General features: G+C 48.9%; 7 protein-coding genes across 7 annotated transcripts; 4 read left to right on the forward strand and 3 right to left on the reverse strand.

The window, feature by feature from the left end:
* Positions 1–3546: 3546 nt before the first annotated feature.
* ACHE_20629S (TCP11 family protein) lies at positions 3547–5446 on the forward strand (the record flags this gene model as incomplete). Its single annotated transcript, XM_043284953.1, has 2 exons — positions 3547–4458; positions 4505–5446. 2 exons carry the CDS (start codon positions 3547–3549, stop codon positions 5444–5446), a joined length of 1854 nt encoding a protein of 617 aa, XP_043133693.1.
* A 304-nt stretch (positions 5447–5750) lies between these two features.
* On the reverse strand, positions 5751–6331 carry ACHE_20630A (uncharacterized protein; the record flags this gene model as incomplete). The annotated part of the gene is made up of 2 exons (XM_043284954.1): positions 5751–5864; positions 6020–6331. 2 exons carry the CDS (start codon positions 6329–6331, stop codon positions 5751–5753), a joined length of 426 nt encoding a protein of 141 aa, XP_043133694.1.
* Positions 6332–7010: 679 nt separating this feature from the next.
* Positions 7011–8192, forward strand: ACHE_20631S (uncharacterized protein; the record flags this gene model as incomplete). The annotated part of the gene is made up of 1 exon (XM_043284955.1): positions 7011–8192. The coding sequence occupies one exon, from the start codon at positions 7011–7013 to the stop codon at positions 8190–8192; it is 1182 nt and encodes a 393-aa protein (XP_043133695.1).
* Positions 8193–10096: 1904 nt separating this feature from the next.
* On the reverse strand, positions 10097–11731 carry ACHE_20632A (uncharacterized protein; the record flags this gene model as incomplete). The annotated part of the gene is made up of 3 exons (XM_043284956.1): positions 10097–10348; positions 10405–10845; positions 10901–11731. 3 exons carry the CDS (start codon positions 11729–11731, stop codon positions 10097–10099), a joined length of 1524 nt encoding a protein of 507 aa, XP_043133696.1.
* A 1518-nt stretch (positions 11732–13249) lies between these two features.
* ACHE_20633S (nicotinate-nicotinamide nucleotide adenylyltransferase) lies at positions 13250–14095 on the forward strand (the record flags this gene model as incomplete). Its single annotated transcript, XM_043284957.1, has 1 exon — positions 13250–14095. One exon carries the CDS (start codon positions 13250–13252, stop codon positions 14093–14095), a length of 846 nt encoding a protein of 281 aa, XP_043133697.1.
* A 179-nt stretch (positions 14096–14274) lies between these two features.
* ACHE_20634A (uncharacterized protein) lies at positions 14275–14750 on the reverse strand (the record flags this gene model as incomplete). Its single annotated transcript, XM_043284958.1, has 2 exons — positions 14275–14606; positions 14681–14750. The coding sequence occupies 2 exons, from the start codon at positions 14748–14750 to the stop codon at positions 14275–14277; spliced, it is 402 nt and encodes a 133-aa protein (XP_043133698.1).
* Positions 14751–15232: 482 nt separating this feature from the next.
* Positions 15233–16436, forward strand: ACHE_20635S (J domain-containing protein; the record flags this gene model as incomplete). The annotated part of the gene is made up of 3 exons (XM_043284959.1): positions 15233–15494; positions 15557–15811; positions 15901–16436. The coding sequence occupies 3 exons, from the start codon at positions 15233–15235 to the stop codon at positions 16434–16436; spliced, it is 1053 nt and encodes a 350-aa protein (XP_043133699.1).
* Positions 16437–16996: the final 560 nt, after the last annotated feature.

Below are 16996 nucleotides of genomic sequence, written 5' to 3' on the forward strand. Positions count from 1 at the left end.
TGCTATTCTGGCCACTGTGGTGGTGTTCCGCGCTCTCAATAATGAACAGCCTCGACCCAACTGTGATAAATTTGGAAAGCCCAGCTACATCAATATCTACTGGTTCCCTCACTGCCGGTCACGTATATATGCATACAATAGAAACACTGCTACGTACCCCTGATATTCTGCAGATTTCTCGCAGTAGAAGCTGGTCATGTGGCGGTAGGGCATAGGGCTAAGGCCATCACGGCCTTCTCATCGACTATCAACAACTTCGAGCCTCATCACCACTGTCTTTCTAAGGTTTGACATCAGATCTCGTCGTTCTCCTCGCTCTGGTGGCAATCCGGGTACCCAACAATTTACTTGACGATCATCACCTGCATCTACACGAATACGATCGCGGCCTAAAGCGTAGCCACTTAGGTATGCCCTTGTCCAAATGTCCAATACCAAAGCAAGCATTGTACCGCCACCGCAGCTTGCATTGTCCAATTGCACTAACGCTTCTTGGTTGCAGCCTCGCGGATAAGGCGAAACGCGAACATCGTGGCGCAAACAGAACCCATCGCAATGGAGCTGAGCAACAACGACTCGCTCCCCTGTGCTGCTGCTGAAAGTGAGGCGCCAATCAGGTTCATATCTCGAGTCTTTCAGCTGCCACTCTTTATGCGTCTTGTAGTGGTCTGTACGACATTGATGTAGAAGTCAGGCCACATGATGCATCGCATCGCTGACTGGCTTTGCAGGAACAACGAGACAGCACTCAGAACCAGAGGCCAGGTATATGAGGCTAAGATATAGAAAAAAAAAAAAAACAAAATCCAAGAAATGGATGCGCGTACTGTCGTCCGTGCCTAAACGGGCCGCAGGGTTTTGAGTTCAAAACAAATGAGCTCCTGCTTCTACCCGTGCTGACTGACTCGGACGCACGGAGACAGCACTGAGTACAGAATCCATCCCGCGCGTCCTTGACTCCGTATGGAGTACATGGGTCGTAATCGCCTCGTTGCGGCGCAAATGTTTTTATCTCGGCAGTCGAGCCGGATAGACGTCTTAATCTTTTACTATTACACTAATCTACATGCGGAATAGTGCCAAGCGTCCAACACCTGCCATACAAAGACGGCATTCCTTTGTCTTCTGTGCTACGGTGAGATGACAAAGTTTCAAGCCACATCTGCAGTACAAACTACGTGGTACCCTAAGCGAGAATCCTGCATAGATGACGGAACTGGACCCAACCGGGCAGTAGCAATATGGGGGTTTATGGGTATCGGACATGCCTCTCAAAATTCCCACCAATAACGTTTCCCCGGAGTATAACCTTCGAATAGAGAGCCTTGTATGGAGTAAGGATTCGACGGGGAGGGTTTCATGACGTCGTACTTTTAGATAGGTCTAATCTGTCGTTTTAGCTGATATTGTACTGTACTTGTACAAGTATACAGGCGGGGCAACGCAGGGGAGTCTTGTTTAAAGTGTGGATTCGGCGAATTAGCTCCTTTTCGGCGCCGTCGCCGTTTGACTTTTGCGCGTGTGTCGAAAGCCTACTCAGCGGACAGAAACAGGATATCCCATTTTGCAGGAGTAATGCCGAAATCAGGCCGGAGTCAGTCCGGAGTCAGCAACGGCTCTCGGGCGTCTGCGATAAAGTCGCTAGGTTGGCGAAAGTACACTGGGTCTATAGCTCTTCGGGCAGTATCCTAGCCAATAGACCGGAAACAAGATTTCGGTGTAGGTGTATACCCAGATCGTTTCCTGGCCAATGATTATTCTGGGATGGCTTTTAGAGTCAAGATCAGACATCTGGCTTCAGATCGATCTGTGTCTCAAAGGTGTCAAGACAGGACTGGATTTGCCGTTCAGGGAGGTGATATGCCTATCCGCGGATGAGTATACAGCATTCCATGATTAATGGAGATAACCATAATTGACTCAGACAAGTATATCGCAAAGATCCATGGAGACTGGATGCTTAAATAGATTAGAGGTCGATCTCTGATTTAGCCTATTTGCTCGAGCGATGAGCACGGAATAGAACCACAGGATGTGACAAATACCACGCACTCCCTGTGTATTCATACTGTGAACTCTGTATCCCATATGAGCAGTAAGAAATAAACTCGGACAAGCAAGGACGAGGAATCATAAAATGCGTTGCACGAGGGTCGAGTGGCCAAACGGAGTGCTTTGCCGTCGTTTTCGGCTCCCCGATCGGGAATACACCGGTTGGGTTTGTAAGATCCTTGGATCGGGTCTACGGAGGTTCGTTCCTTGAGTCTGCATACTCTCTGTTTGTGTCTGTATGCTATCCAGGAAGAATACAAGTACAGTACGCAGGGAGACAATAATTGTCATCCTGCAGAACGAGAATGCTGAGATCCGGAAATGGACAGATTCCGACTGCAGAAGACGGTCGCAATGGACGGCGTAGAGTAGCATCACTTTTCCCCATCTGCGCCTGAATCGCGGGTGGTTTAAGTAATTCCGCAAGCGTCTCAAACAGCCTCACTTTTATGGGCGATCCCCGATGTTGGTTCCCCCATTCCGCCGTTCTCGACAAGTACAGAGTATACTACAGAGCAAAGGTACTGTTGTTACTACTTGTACAGTTACTACAGAGACTCTATGCTACTGTTTAAGCAGTGTCTCAATCGCAAGCAACCTTGCAGTCTCCGAACGCATCCTGAATGATGCCGTATGTGAAGTAGACATGGCCATCCCGACTCCCTCTTGCCGCTTCTGTTAGTTGTTGCTGCTGAATTGATTGGGCTACCGGAGGGATTCCATTGTTATTCCCTCTATTATTATTATTGCTACTACTGCCACTACTACTATTACTACTACTGTAAAGTGTGTTGTTTGTCCCTACAACTACTGCATCTCATTGAGCACCAGTCGCCTCGTGCTTCTTACCGTGTTTAAATTAAAGAGCAAAAAAAAGTTTCCCCTTTGATCGCGTTTCTGTGGCACTTTTTTTTCTCTTTTCTTTTCTTTCTTTTCTTTCCCGCTTTTTCCCTTTTCTCTCTTGGGAGCCAGTCGGTTCTTTTTTCCCTTTTCTTTTTCAACGGTTTCTTCCTTCCTCTACTTCGCTGTCCGATTCAGTAATTACTACAGCAACCACCAACCACATCCTCGTTCTGACTACCCTTCAATTATCAACTCAACAGAGAAAGGAAAAGGAAAAGATAAAAAGTGAAATTAAAGAGGAGGAAAAGAAGGCAAGAAAAAGAAAGAAATTCTTCGCGAGCGAAAGTGGTGGTTTGTCTCCTTATCGCAGTCGGTGCCTCAGGCAGAAACTGACAAAGGGCTGCGACATCAGTACAAGGGATTCCTCCCTCTGCGCCATTGATTCAACTCATCCTTCAGGGCCGGGCGCAGGGACTGAACTGTCTTGCTTTGTGTCTCTCGCCTTTATTGCCTGAGTCTGCCACTTTCCACAACTCCCCAGTTCGCCGTCAGAGTTCCCGGGGTTTCCTACCTTTCGTCACTCTTCTATCACTCTTCTACTACTACTATACGGAAGTACCGGGCTGAAGTATAGGGAATCTCACCACCAAAATGGATCTGCAACGAGCCAAGGAAGCACGGAGGGAAACACCGGGGAAGCAGGAGGAAAGCAGAGAAGGTGCCTTGGAGGCATACGGAAGCAGTGGCCGTTCGAACGAGTTCGCCCAAAATGACGCCGATACACACAGCAAACCAGGCCCAGCAACACCCACGAACCAAAGATCGCAGCCAACAACGAAACTGCCTCATCGCAATAACCCCCGTCGCATATCCTCCTCTGCAGCTTCGCGCTCGATTGGAGTGTCGCCGCCTTCGTCCAAAGCAATGGGAATCCCGACAGCTCTAGGACTTAGTTCCCGGGACCAAAGGTTACTGCTTGCAGCAAAGAGATATCCGCCAGTGACGAAGAAGACGCTTAGCGAGCTGGACCTGCCTTGTATAATGAGCAATATCAACCTGCGCATGGACGCCAATTTCGATCGCGATCTACATTTCAAGCCCGACCTGGATGGTGAGAAGGGGAAACGGAAGCGGAAAGAGGCGGCCGACTATTGGGACGCATTGGCATCGGAGATTTCCGTCTATTCATTTTACGCAGCTGTGGGTGGGACAGAAGGGAAGGATGGTGAACAGCCGGAACAGCAATTCGAACCCAGACTTCCTGTCATGTTCGAGACGTTACAGGATATCCTCAAGACGCTTGTGCCTGAACGGGACCATCCGGACGTTATGCAGAATCTGGAGGTCTCGTTACTGATGCAGCAGATCCGCAAGGGTGTTCTTGACATGGTTGGGATGGCTACTTGGTTGTCGACGCTGCTCAAGACGCATTGCGCCCCGATGCGCGACGAATGGGCGGACCGGATGGTGAAGCAGATTAGTACGGCTTTGCAGGCACAGAATTCCAGAGGGATTGTCACTGGCCTACAGACTCTCTTCGCCATTCTGGAGGCCATGAAACTGGTATGAGGGAATCTCACTAAGTGCAAGGAGTGCGCTGACTGAATAGGATGTCGCAAACCACCAAATCCGCGCCTTCCGGGCATTCCTCATCGAAGATACCGTTCCGTTTCTACAGGAGTACTTCCAGAGCAAGGTCCAAAGGGGTCACTTTCGAGTAGAGTCGTCGCGACGGTGGTACCACGGACATCGAGACCTGCTCCTGCAGACGGTGGATAAGCAGACGTCGCGAGACAGCTACTGGCCCATCACGGTCATGTTCCACGGCCTGGCTGATTTACTACTGCAATTCCAAAAACCAACCGAATTCCCCGAGACCTTCCTCTTCGACTCAGACCGGCTGTGGCAACTGCGAGTAGGTCTGCAGAACCTAATCACCCTTGACATCAGCTGGTATATATTCGAATCATACATCCATGCGCAAAAGCGTTTCCTCTCCGCCCCAGCAGAAACCTACGCCACCTTCCGGACACGGATAGGATCTCTAATGGAGGAAAACAGCAACCACGAAGACTGGGCACGTGGAGACTCACCCCGGTGGCTAAAGATCGTCCGGTCCATCGCATTGGAAATGGCTCGGTTTGCTAGTGCCGCCTGCTGCGGCGACGCAAGCGGCATCTCCGACGACATCCTAGCTCCCATCGAAGCAGCTCTGGAATGGCACCTCTCCAATGAATCGGACCTCTTCCTGTACTTCCAGAGCGCGATGCGCGAGAAACTCCTGACAGCAACATGCACCTTGGCCAAGAAGTACCTCGCCCTGTCACCGCTGGGGATCTGCGAATCGCAACGCAGTCCCTGCTTCGTCTTCCCCACTACAACCATGTCACAGCAGCAATACGATATCGAGCGGATTGCAATGCGGCTGGCACATATGGGAGTGTTGCATTGGCGTGTGTGGGCGCCGCTGCTCTATGTGAGGGAGAGTCTTTCGCCGGAGGATATTTTGGACTTGCAGTACGCGCGGATTAGCGATTGTACGATGAACTAGTCTTCCTCTTCGGTTTCTTGTTGTGTTCTATATTACTGTTAGTGTTGTGCAGTTTAGCGTCTTGCGTTGGTAGTTGGTTGGGTTGGCGTCTTTTGGATTATGGCTTTATTTGGTTTTGGCGTTGTTGGTATTGGTGATAGAGGCTTATACCATAGGAATAATGTATTTAATCATTATCGACTAAGCGTGTTTTTCTACAATATCTGACCTGAAAGTCTTAACCCCTGCCTGCTAATGATTAAGGCTACCTCGCAGACTCTCGTAGAATGAAACGACCAGAAAAGCATACCAAACCACATGCCTTTCAGGCACTGAAATAATCAACACCCTCCCTCTCCAACACAGCCAACCCATCCTCCCCAATCTCCTCAAGATACTCATCCCCAAACACCAAACTCGAAAGCATAATATACGCATCCTTCGGTTTTTTTTAAAAAAAAAAAAAAAAAAACTTCCTCATCGCAAGCATCCCCTTCTCCTTCCAATTCTCCTCATCATAAACCGAATACACAAACAGTAAACCCCGTCTCCTCCCACTCCCGATCTACAACAACGATAAACGCATTAGGCCACCAGCCCAGATCCCCGTCTGCGCTGGGATCTGAGCGGGGAGTCATTTCCTTGTCCATGGTGATCTGGGCGGAGAGAATGTCTTTGAGGGTTTTGTTGGTGAAGTTGTGGGTTTGGGGAGGTGCGGATTAGATGGGGGTCTGAGTATTCTGAGGCTTGCATCCAGCGTTCTCCAAAGGTCGAGGCTTTGCGGATGAGTTCGATGTGTGGGAGGTCGATTAGGGTGTAGAGGACGAAGGAGGCGTTGTCCCAGTTTGTGTTGCCATAGGTGTTGAGTTTGGGGTTGTGGGAGGGGAGGGAAAGGTCGGGGGTCATTTCAGAATAGATATGCAAGAGGTTGCTATCAGATATAGAGTATGATAGTAATGATATTGTCAGTCGCCCTTGTAACAAGCCATGCGATTTATACGATTCAAACAATTTGAGAATTTCTGATATTCTACTAAAATTTGCACATAGAAAACCTTACACAAAGAATGGGTTACAGATCAATTGGTCAATTACGGAACGAAGTCGCTTCAAAAACATCCGCCTCACATAAGCAGCATCACGTGGTTTTCTTGTTTCAAACCCTATGTTAGATTAATGCAGATTTGGCAGAACATTGTTGTGGTGGAGTATCTTGTGTTCTACTCTACTCTGCACTCGACTGACGCCATGTGAACTTGGTTGGGTCGCTTTTCCACCGGATAGACTCGTTGGGGTCGTTAGGTCGATGCCCCCAGCTGTGCAGCAAATGTTTTACTACTCGCACGTTGTTTCAAGAACGGGAAAGTCGATTGTTGTCCGGGGCATGTCTTCGGATAGACAAAGTTCGCAGACATCACTAGGGTACAATTAACTATGCACGGCATAAATGGCATTAGTAATCAACACTATGCACACATGAATAACTAATAACTATCGAAAAACATCAACATCCTCGTCAAACCTGCCCATGTCTGCATACGAACACCCATAGTAAACCCCCCTACAAATAGAGGGAAAGTGCAAAATGCACCTCACACGCCCGCTCTGCCAACCCCAACTCTGGCAAAAAACTCTCCCAACCCTCAAATCTGCACATCTCAAAAGCATCGCCCAAGCAACGGGGATCAAATTTGCAGGGACCAAAGCCACCGTTCTAGAACGGATACAGGGAGAATTGTCAAGACATGAAGCGGGGAAGAAGCAGAAAAGCGAAAATGATCAAAATCAAGACAAGGGCCTGAGCGTGCTGAGCATCGACATGGGGATTCGGAATCTAGCCTTTGCGCATCTAACAGTATCCCCATCATCTTCTCCAACTTCAAAATCAGCGAAAAAATCAGAGGTCACACTGAATGCATGGCACCGCATAGACATCAGCGCCAACCAACTCTCCACATCCACATCCACATCCACATCCCCAGGACCCATAGACACATCGATACCGAAATCTGAAAGAAGAGTACAAGAAAAAGAACAAGAAAAAGAAGCCCATACCATGAACGAAATATACACTCCAGACTTCTACGCCCAAAACGCCTACGCCTTTCTCATCACACTCATGGAAAAGTACCAGCCCACGCACATCCTCATCGAGCGCCAGCGGTTTCGCTCCGCGAGCGGTGTCGCGGTGCAGGAGTGGTCGTTGCGCGTGGGTGTGTTTGAGGGCATGCTTTATGCGGTGCTGTATACTCTAGCTAGACAGCGGCGGCTGAGTCTTTCTTCTCACGAGCCAGCGCCGTTCAGTGGGTTTTTCGGGTCTGGGAATCTCGTTGATTTTGGACCCGGGCCTGTTGTTCATGGGATAGAGCCTTCGCGGGTGCTGCGCTACTGGGGTGAACGCATGGGCTTCAAGAACGTTTTCCTCGAGGGGAAGGAGAAGAAGACTGCCAAGGATGGTAAAAAGGTTAAGATTGATCTTGCGGGGCACTGGCTCGATCCTGAGCATCCCATAACGGGCAAAGTTGACGAGGACGGGGGCTTGTCGACGGATCTTATTGTCGGGGATGATGTCGGGTTGAATGAGACTTTGCATGCTTATTTGGCAAAGTGGCATAAGAAGCGTGGGAAGGAGAAGGGGAAAGATATCGGGAAGTTGGATGATTTGGCGGATTGTCTTGTGCAGGGAATGACTTGGTTGGAGTGGCAGGTTATGAGAGATAGGATCTTGAGAGAGGGCGTTGATTTTTTTTTAGAAAATGGGAATTGACTGTATCCTGTAGGGATGAACTATGATGAGAACTGTCTCTTTGGATATATTTCACGCACGCTTACAGTGCCAGGTTATCTGAATTTATGATAGTCAGAAATCCGGGTTTGAACGCTGCCCGTACCAGAGCCTTAGTCACCAATGGCCCATATGCCGTCTGACGCTCGTCTAGCCTGTTTCTCCTCTGATACAGAAGGATCATATCGACTATATGATCATTGTCCCCATAGATCCCGGCCGTTGATACCCAATTCATGTGAAATAGCTCGTGGATCCAGACCCGTGCCTGGTTGTTGTAGTATAAAGCGAGGTCTGCATACTCACTGGAAGGGTACAGCTTTGGGTTGGTCCAGGTCATGGCCTCATCCAAAGTCTGCATCTTGAAGTATCTGGGATAAGAAGAAATTCTTGCAACTCGGTAATCAGGATCATCTTGTGCCATGTATGCAATGCTTTTCTTTAAGCCACGCATGCATTGAAACTCGGGTTCATCACATCTCATGACCAGCATCCAGTCGAACCAGGATAGGATGGGAGCCATCTTTGTTATATTGTGGCTAGGTTCAAGGAAATCCCCTTATAACCTGCTCATTGCCCTTGTTCGTCGGAGGGCCGAGATACTCAAAAGCAGCCACTTCATTGAACTCAATCCCCTCATTTGCTATGGCGTGGACAAAATTCATAATTTTCTAGGATTTTTGCCATCCAGAATGAATCATGATGTATTGCTCTGGCGTACGACCATCATAACCTATGAGCTTCGTGGCTTGGATCTTAGAGTCCCATTCGCTAAATCGTGACGTTTTATGATTGCCAAGCGCGAGAGCTGCGATAAAGTCTTGCTCATTTGTAGTTCCATCTTTCCCAGTGGCCTGATCATTGCTCCTAATTTACTCATTTGGAGGTGTTGTAAATGACTCCAAAACGGCCTGCGCTTCATCAATGTGGGAGATTGTAATCGCCACAGGAGGCCTGATGGTCTGGTCGTACACCAGAATATCATGAGTCGGATGACTATGAGGATCCTAAACTCCTGGCGGCTGTTACAGCTGGCGTTTCTGAGGACCGCAAAGGTCACCAGAGCGCTGGAGCGAAACGCATGGTCGAAGAGGGTCAATAGTTTTGAACAAGCTCAGTTTAGATAGTTATTGAATATAGAGTGTCAAAAGGGAGAGGATGTGGTCAAGTAGGAGAGATAGCGACGCATCGAGTCTAAAGAGGGCTGACCGCACAGAATTACTTTTCCCACCCTTCAAAAATCCATCTTGTCTCGCTACCGTCGCATTCTTTCATTCACTGAGTTAAGTTTTTATATTGCCATTGAACCCAAAATTTCATGCCCTTTGATCTATTACTCTCCTCAGACAACTGTCGCAGTTCTTATCATAGCGGAGATGCAGTTGAGTGTCTTGAACCTTTCGGGACACTTGCACCGATGAGCTCTCAACATGCTTGTACGCCTTTGTACTGGCTCTACCAAGATCGTCTCGTCTGACAGGAATTACTATGGAGTCATTAGACAGTAGACCACTCATTTTACTTGAAAAATAGCAGTACGATGAATATATGTTTTCTGATGCTTCAAGGGTCAAGACCTGGTTTTTGTTATATATAAGCGTTAGTATGAAATTGATCTGACATACAAAAACTCATGATTCAATCGAGCATTAAAGAGGAAAAAAAGAAAAAAAAAAGAATTTATAGAAAACTCTCAAAGATCCTACAGAGAAGAGAATACCCGGGGAGAAAGGTCAATCAAGACCTAACGAGTGGCATCCACCAGGTGAAAAATATTCACGAATAAAGAAGACACAAGAAAAGAAATGTACTCAGTACTATATCAGCACCAACACGGTCACGATCAAGATCAAAAACCTGTCAGAGGGGCCCCAGCAAGAGCTCATCTAGGAGCGACGGAAGCCACTGGATTGAGGTGCCCGGCTAGTGATGAAGCTGGAGGGCTTCGCAAAGCTGCTGGACATGGGCCAGGTTCCATTTCCGTACGTGCGGCTGCTGGAAACAATCACCGGAGTGGTGACAGCCGGGAGAATAGGGGTGGAAGAAGAGAGAATGGGAGAGGAAGCCAGAGACGAGGACGATGAGTTCTCGTAGGAGGCGGCGGCGGTAGGAGTCAATGAGGGGGTAGGGATAGCAGTCTAGATTGGCTGTCAGTTTCCCTCCCAGGTTATACTGAGAGAACGCCGGTACATACCACAGTGACGGTGTCTTGCGCAGTTACGGTGTCATGAACAGTGACAGTATCATGAACGGTGACCGTAGCCTGGCTGCAAGCTGCAGCTTCGGTAGTGACAACAGCCATGTTATTGTTGGCAGTTTGGCCATTGCCAGTGGTGTCGTTGTCCGCAGCTTGCTCGCTACCCGCAGTCTGGCCGTTTCCTGGGACGGCAGAGGTCGAAGGAACGACCCACACGGTATAGGTGATGGTAGAAGTGGAAGAGATAGTGGTGGTTGGCTCCTCCTTGGCCATCTCCTGGGCAGTTCCAGGGACCGTGATGGTGCTCACTTCTGGGGTTGGAGTCGCCGTGATGGTCTGTTCCTCTGCCGAGCCCTCAGCGGTAGGCGTGATAGTGACAACCTCCACCTTGGGAGTGGGAGTAATGGTAACGGTCTGCTCTTCAAAGGGGGTTTCGGTCTATAGTGTCTTAGCTACTTTTCATTACATTGCAAATCGCGATTGTTAAACATACCACCTGTTGGACCTGAGTGACGGTCCTCTGGACAGTGGTCGTCACGAGAGAAGTAGAGGTGCCAGTGCCGAGAGTGTATGTGAGAGTGACATCGTGAGTCGACGTCTTGGTTTCGACATCGGTCTCAGTCTGGACAGGAATCGGCCGAGTCACGATAGACGAGGATGAAGGAGAGACGGGCTTGGATGAAGATGGAGAGGCCATAGACGAAGCCACAGATGATGAAAGAGCGGACGATGAAGCTGCGGAGAACAAAGCAGCCGACGATGACGATGGTGCTGCAGCAGACGACGGGGCAGCAGACGAAGAGAAAGGATTGAACACCGCAGGGGAGGACGGGTAAATGGCCTGCGAGGAAGAGGATGAAACAACAACAGACGGCGAAGATGGGGATGCCGGCGCAGGCGAAAACGAGGACGAGGCTGTAACAACAGATGACGAAGACGGAGATGCCGGCGCAGGCAAAGACGAGGACGAAGATGGAACAGCCTCATACACCGACGAAGACTGAGAGGCCGAGGCAACAGAAGATGATGAAGACGGAGATACAGGCGCAGGCGAAGAAGAGGGCGAGGCTGGAACAGCCTCATATACCGACGAAGACTGAGGGGACGAGGTGACGGCAGATGATGAAGACGGAGATACAGGCGCAGGCGAAGAAGAGGGCGAGGCTGGAACAGCCTCATATACCGACGAAGACTGAGGGGACGAGGTGACGGCAGACGAACTCGGAGCAGCCTGGCTGTAGGCCCTAGGGAGGTTGTTGTTGGCCTCTCCCAGGGCTGCAAAGGTCGCCAGAAGCGCGAGATGAACCGTGCCTGCGAAATGCATGATGGAAAGGAAACAAGGGCAGTCAATGCCTTTTGAAACAGAACTCGTTCCAGACAAGAAAAGGAATGAAAGTAACTGCGAAATCGATTCGCGAGTTAAACGAGTGACTGGAAGTAAGAGAAAAGAGAATGAAATACCGGTGGTCAGTCCGATGGTGGTGAGGGGAAAAAAGGAAGGAGAAGAGGAGGAAACCTCGAGTCTATAAAGAAGGACCGCTATACGGGTTCATTTGGTATGGTGTTATGAGGGTTGTTTCAAGCTTCCGAAACACGCATCCTGATTGGCCAGTGCTTTTATTGTATGGAGTATGCCATATCCCACTCATTTCACTACAATGGTCTGGATTCAAGAGAATACACTGGACTTCCTTGGTACATTGCATGTCAATTCGAGGATTTTGTTTGCACTTGCGTGTCTGCCTGTCCGTCGGTCAAAAGCAGGTGTTGGCAGGAAGACACGTTCCCTAATCGGGTAATTTACCCCCAGTTTCATACAAATTGAAGTACAGCAATGTCTATTTAAGCGTATTTGGTAGTCTTGACAATGAATTGATTGTATATTAACTGAAAATGCAGAGTATCTTGTAGCGTATGCGGTTTTGAACATTATGCTCGCTAATGCAGCATTATAGGACAATCTCATTCCAAAACGCTAGATTCTACCTTCAAACACGCACCCAACCTTATCTGTGTCAACTCGGCTGTCAAATGCCGGTTCTAATCTTAGATTCAGCATGACGTCTGTTACGTTTGTTATTGCTCCGGTGTATGTGCGATTCAAACTCCTCTCTCTTGACCAGATACCAATTGATGGAAGATAAGTATAGTACGTGGAATGTCCAGGTGCACGACGATATCTATACATATATCAAAATACTTATCCGAGATGCCGCACAATAATTTTTTCTTGTTCACCAGAATGAAAGATAACCAGGTATTGTCACGAATCCCATCAGATATCATCTCCGGTTTATGAATCGCACGGATTGAGTACACTTACTACCCACGCATTCGGTTCGGTCATTGAGCGCAGACAGAACAAAAAGAATACTGGGCTGGAAGCAGAAGTCACATATTTTTGCATTGATTAGGGTCAGCATCATCATCAATTATGCAGATATGAGGCCAAAAGGGAATGGAGGAGTAGTAGGGCATGCCACAGTCAATCTAACACTGTTCAGATACAGTTGCAGTCCAATGCTAGCACTGCTATTTTTTGCACCTTTTTATTCAAGCTAATTTCTCTTTGTCTCTGGTCGTGCTCTATGCAAAAGATATATCAACATGAGGGACCATGGATCAACTGGCACAATTGACAAGATCTCAATTTTCTCAATCTAAAACAATACCCAGACACTCTCTCAACTCTAACGGTTTGTTGTAAACCAACTGAGTTGATGTGAGTGCTAATCATGGATCTACTGCTATGTATAGTTCTCTTATCCGAACCTCGGATCTTCGTCAAGCCTCTCCAACGTCATCCTCAACATCGCAACCATCTTTATTGAACATATTCAAAATGGCCACTCCCTCGCTACAGGCCTTGCGATTACACTATAACACATCCTGGAAGAATTTCCTCGCCTCATCTAAGAACCTCGAAATCCTGTCCTCCGTCCCCGCCGATCGCCCGCCCTCTCCCTCCATTCTTTACGTCCTCGACTCGTCCTTCAACCCTCCCACACTCGCCCATTTTCAAATCGCAACCTCGGCTCTGCAAGAAAAGCCTGACTCCCCAGTCCGATTGCTGCTCTTGCTGGCCACCCAGAATGCAGATAAACCCGCCAAGCCGGCCTCGTTCGAGGACCGCCTTGTCATGATGGAGCTGTTTGCCCATGACCTCCTGTCGCATCTGCAATCATCGCAGCAGAAACAGCAACAGTTACCACAGATTGACATTGGTGTAACAAGAAAACCTTACTTTGTGGATAAAGCAGCAGAAATCGAAACTGCAGATATCTACCCCGCATCACTTGAACAAGTCCATCTTACTGGCTACGACACCTTGATTCGCATCTTCAATCCCAAGTACTACCCTCCGGAGCATATTCTTCAGCCTCTTGCACCGTTCCTGTCCCAACACAGATTACGGGTAACCATGCGACCCAATGATGAATGGGGCAGTCAGGAAGAGCAGCAGAGCTTCCTCGTTAACCTTGCCCAAGGAGGTCGGGCTAGTGATGGCGGGAAGCCGGAATGGGCGCAGCGGATTCAGCTGGTCCAGGGTAGTAGGCCGGAGGATCCTCCGGTCAGTTCGACTAAAGCTCGGGAGGCAGTTCAGCAGGATCATGGGCTCTTGGGAACTTTGGTTGCGCCCAGGGTCCTGGACTTTCTGCTACGGGAGACGCCGTATGCTGGTAGTTGACGGGCCGATTGACCATGGTTTATGAAAGTAATCAATCGAGAATGATGTCGATTTGATGATAGTCATGATAGCGTACAAATACATCATGTACATAGAAACTGAAGCTTTTATGTCCACCCCAACACCAGCGATGACGCCTGCCCAAAGAATCGAACCCAATTATCAATTACCACCCCCATTTACTCGTCATCCTCTTCCTCCTCCCGCTTGCCCAGAGTATACGCCAAACCACCACCAACCAAGTTCGCAAAGCAAAGACCCATTGTAACGCCCCGGACGATCCCTCGCGCACCCCACTTCTTCATAAACGGCTGTCTCCGTCGACCTGCGAGCAACAGATAGAGACCAGACCACGCTGCTGAAATCCCAGCACTATCGGTTGTGAAGCCTTGGAGGTTTGCGTAGCTCGTGAACAGTAGGACGGGAGGGAAGAGCATCGGAAACGCTTGGAAGGGACGCATGTGCTGGGCGGCGATGGTTGTGGCCAGGAGAGTGGGAGTAAATGGGTTCTCTATGGATATCAAAAAGCAACGTTAGATCGACTCAAGAAAGGGTTGTAGAGCTTCATCAAGGTGTATGATATACCTCCCCATGCTCTGGCAGTCTGCATGAGAGACTGCTTAGTCCCTTCGGCCGGGGTGTCAGTGTCGGTCATGGTTCCTGTTCTGCTGCGGCGTCAGATGAAAAGAGGACAAGAATGTAGAGCAATAGAATTTATAGTCACATTTCAATCGCAGTTAACGTTGTAGATTAATCCTGTCCAGCGTTGTCTACTCCGCAGTTGGTGAAGTCTGACTAACGAATCCATAAATTAGCGCGGCGACCAGAACTTCTCCGGAAGAAGACACCACGTCGATTGATTGATTGTTGACCGGATGGTATTTCGTCGCCAGGCATAAAGATCCATTTCCCCCTTTATTCGTGCCATACCGGCAACGTCACAGTTTTATTGCCAGGCGACATAATCTGATTCCGCATCGTCCAAGCGTTCTGTTTAATCGATCGGTCCCGTCTCGCCCATCATCTCCTCTCCGTCGCGGGATTGAGTTCCCTCACGACACCTGCGCCAACGAACCATTCCATCCTATATTCGCTGTGAGGACGATATAAGACGAAAAATATCCAGCGGAAGCAACCATGTCCGCATCGACATCGGGTTTCGACAGCGGGAGTGCGAAATCCCGGCAACATAACCAAGGCAATCAAGATCGCAAATACACACCAGAACAGCAAGCAGCCGTGATTCGCATACGGAAATGCACCCCTACCGCTTACTACGAGATCTTATCGCTGGAAAAGACTGCTACAGATGGCGAGATCAAGAAGGCATATCGGAAACAGAGTTTGTTGACACATCCAGATAAAAATGGGTATGAGGGCGCAGATGAGGCGTTTAAACGTGGGTTCTTTAATTTATCCTTCCAGGCTTCTCCGGAAGAAACTAATGTGATTCGATGATAGTGGTGTCGCGCGCTTTCCAGGTTCTATCCGATTCGGATAAGAAGTCACGGTACGATAAGTTTGGAGGAGACCCCGACAGCAGGTTCAACCCGGGCGCTGCTGGGGCATCAGCCGGCGCGTCGCCTTTCAGCAGTGGTGGATTCAGTGGCTTCGGAGGCGGATTCCCACGGTCTCGCGGCCCGATGTTCGAGGAGGAGATCTCACCAGAGGAGCTATTCAACCGCTTCTTCGGCGGCGGGTTTGGTGGAATGGGAGGTGAGTTCAGTCCGTTTGGTACGGAAGATTAAACCATTTCATCCAACGTACCCACGTTGGAATCAATTTGCTAATGCCTGTAACTACAGGTGGTCCGCAGTTTGTCTTCAACATGGGAGGAGGTCCTGGAGTCCGCGTCCATCAATTCGGTGGCCCACGGCCAAGAAGAAGGCCACGCGAAGCCAATGAACCGGAAGCGGTCCCTTCGGCCTGGGCTATGTTCCAGCAACTTTTACCTCTCATCCTTCTCTTCGTGCTTCCTCTCCTCTCATCGCTCTTCTCCTCTTCCTCGTCAGCCCCATCCGGTCCCTCATATCGCTTTGACGCTGCAGTACCTCCTCACACCATGCACCGAATGACACCGAAACTCAATATCGACTACTTTGTCAACCCCAGCGATGTGAACGATTACAATGCGCGAAAATTCCGACAGTTAGACCAACGAGTGGAAGTAGATTATGTCACTAAGCTGCGCTACGAATGCCAAAACGAAGTCAATGTGCGTGAGCGCATGATTCAGGATGCCCAGGGATGGTTCTTCCCAGATGTGGAGAAGATGAAGGCAGCGCGATCTCTGGAGTTGAAGAGCTGCCAACGGCTGGATTCGTTGAAGAAGAAATATTAAGGAAACTAGCGTATATTCTGCTTGCCTGCATACAGAGATGGCTCATTCCTATAATTAATCTTGTCTCGGCTGTTCCTTTTGGCTCTCTTGCTCTTTATATGCCAATAGCGCGTGATGTTTGTCCGGCGTACATGGGATTGTGTGTGATTATTGGCCTTCTATGGGCATGCTTCTCCCCCTTATGTTCTATTAGCAATGAATGAATATGCCTCTGCATTGAATTGATATAGCATTCCATATGATGTGCTGGTATATCGGGGCGGAGAAATACTGTGGCGGCGAGTTGATTATGTAATTTGGATGCAGGCGAATCTCAACGACGATGACCGAATTGTCGCCAACAAGAACAACGGCCAGACAGAAAGAGCGAAAGAGACATTTGTCTATCATCAGCTGGACTGTCTGGCGTTGCTCTTAGCTTTGCATTTCTAACTTCTACCCCAGAAGTATCTCTTTATTTCCGTGCCTAGGTGTCAAGACGAGATTGAACTTTCTCCCCACATAACTTGTCCCGCGGATAGAAGCTCTCGTTTGTCAGAACTTCTGTATATCCAGAACGG

This window comes from Aspergillus chevalieri, chromosome 2 (genome assembly GCF_016861735.1).
Source record: "Aspergillus chevalieri M1 DNA, chromosome 2, nearly complete sequence".
NCBI classification, from domain to species: domain Eukaryota; kingdom Fungi; phylum Ascomycota; class Eurotiomycetes; order Eurotiales; family Aspergillaceae; genus Aspergillus; species Aspergillus chevalieri.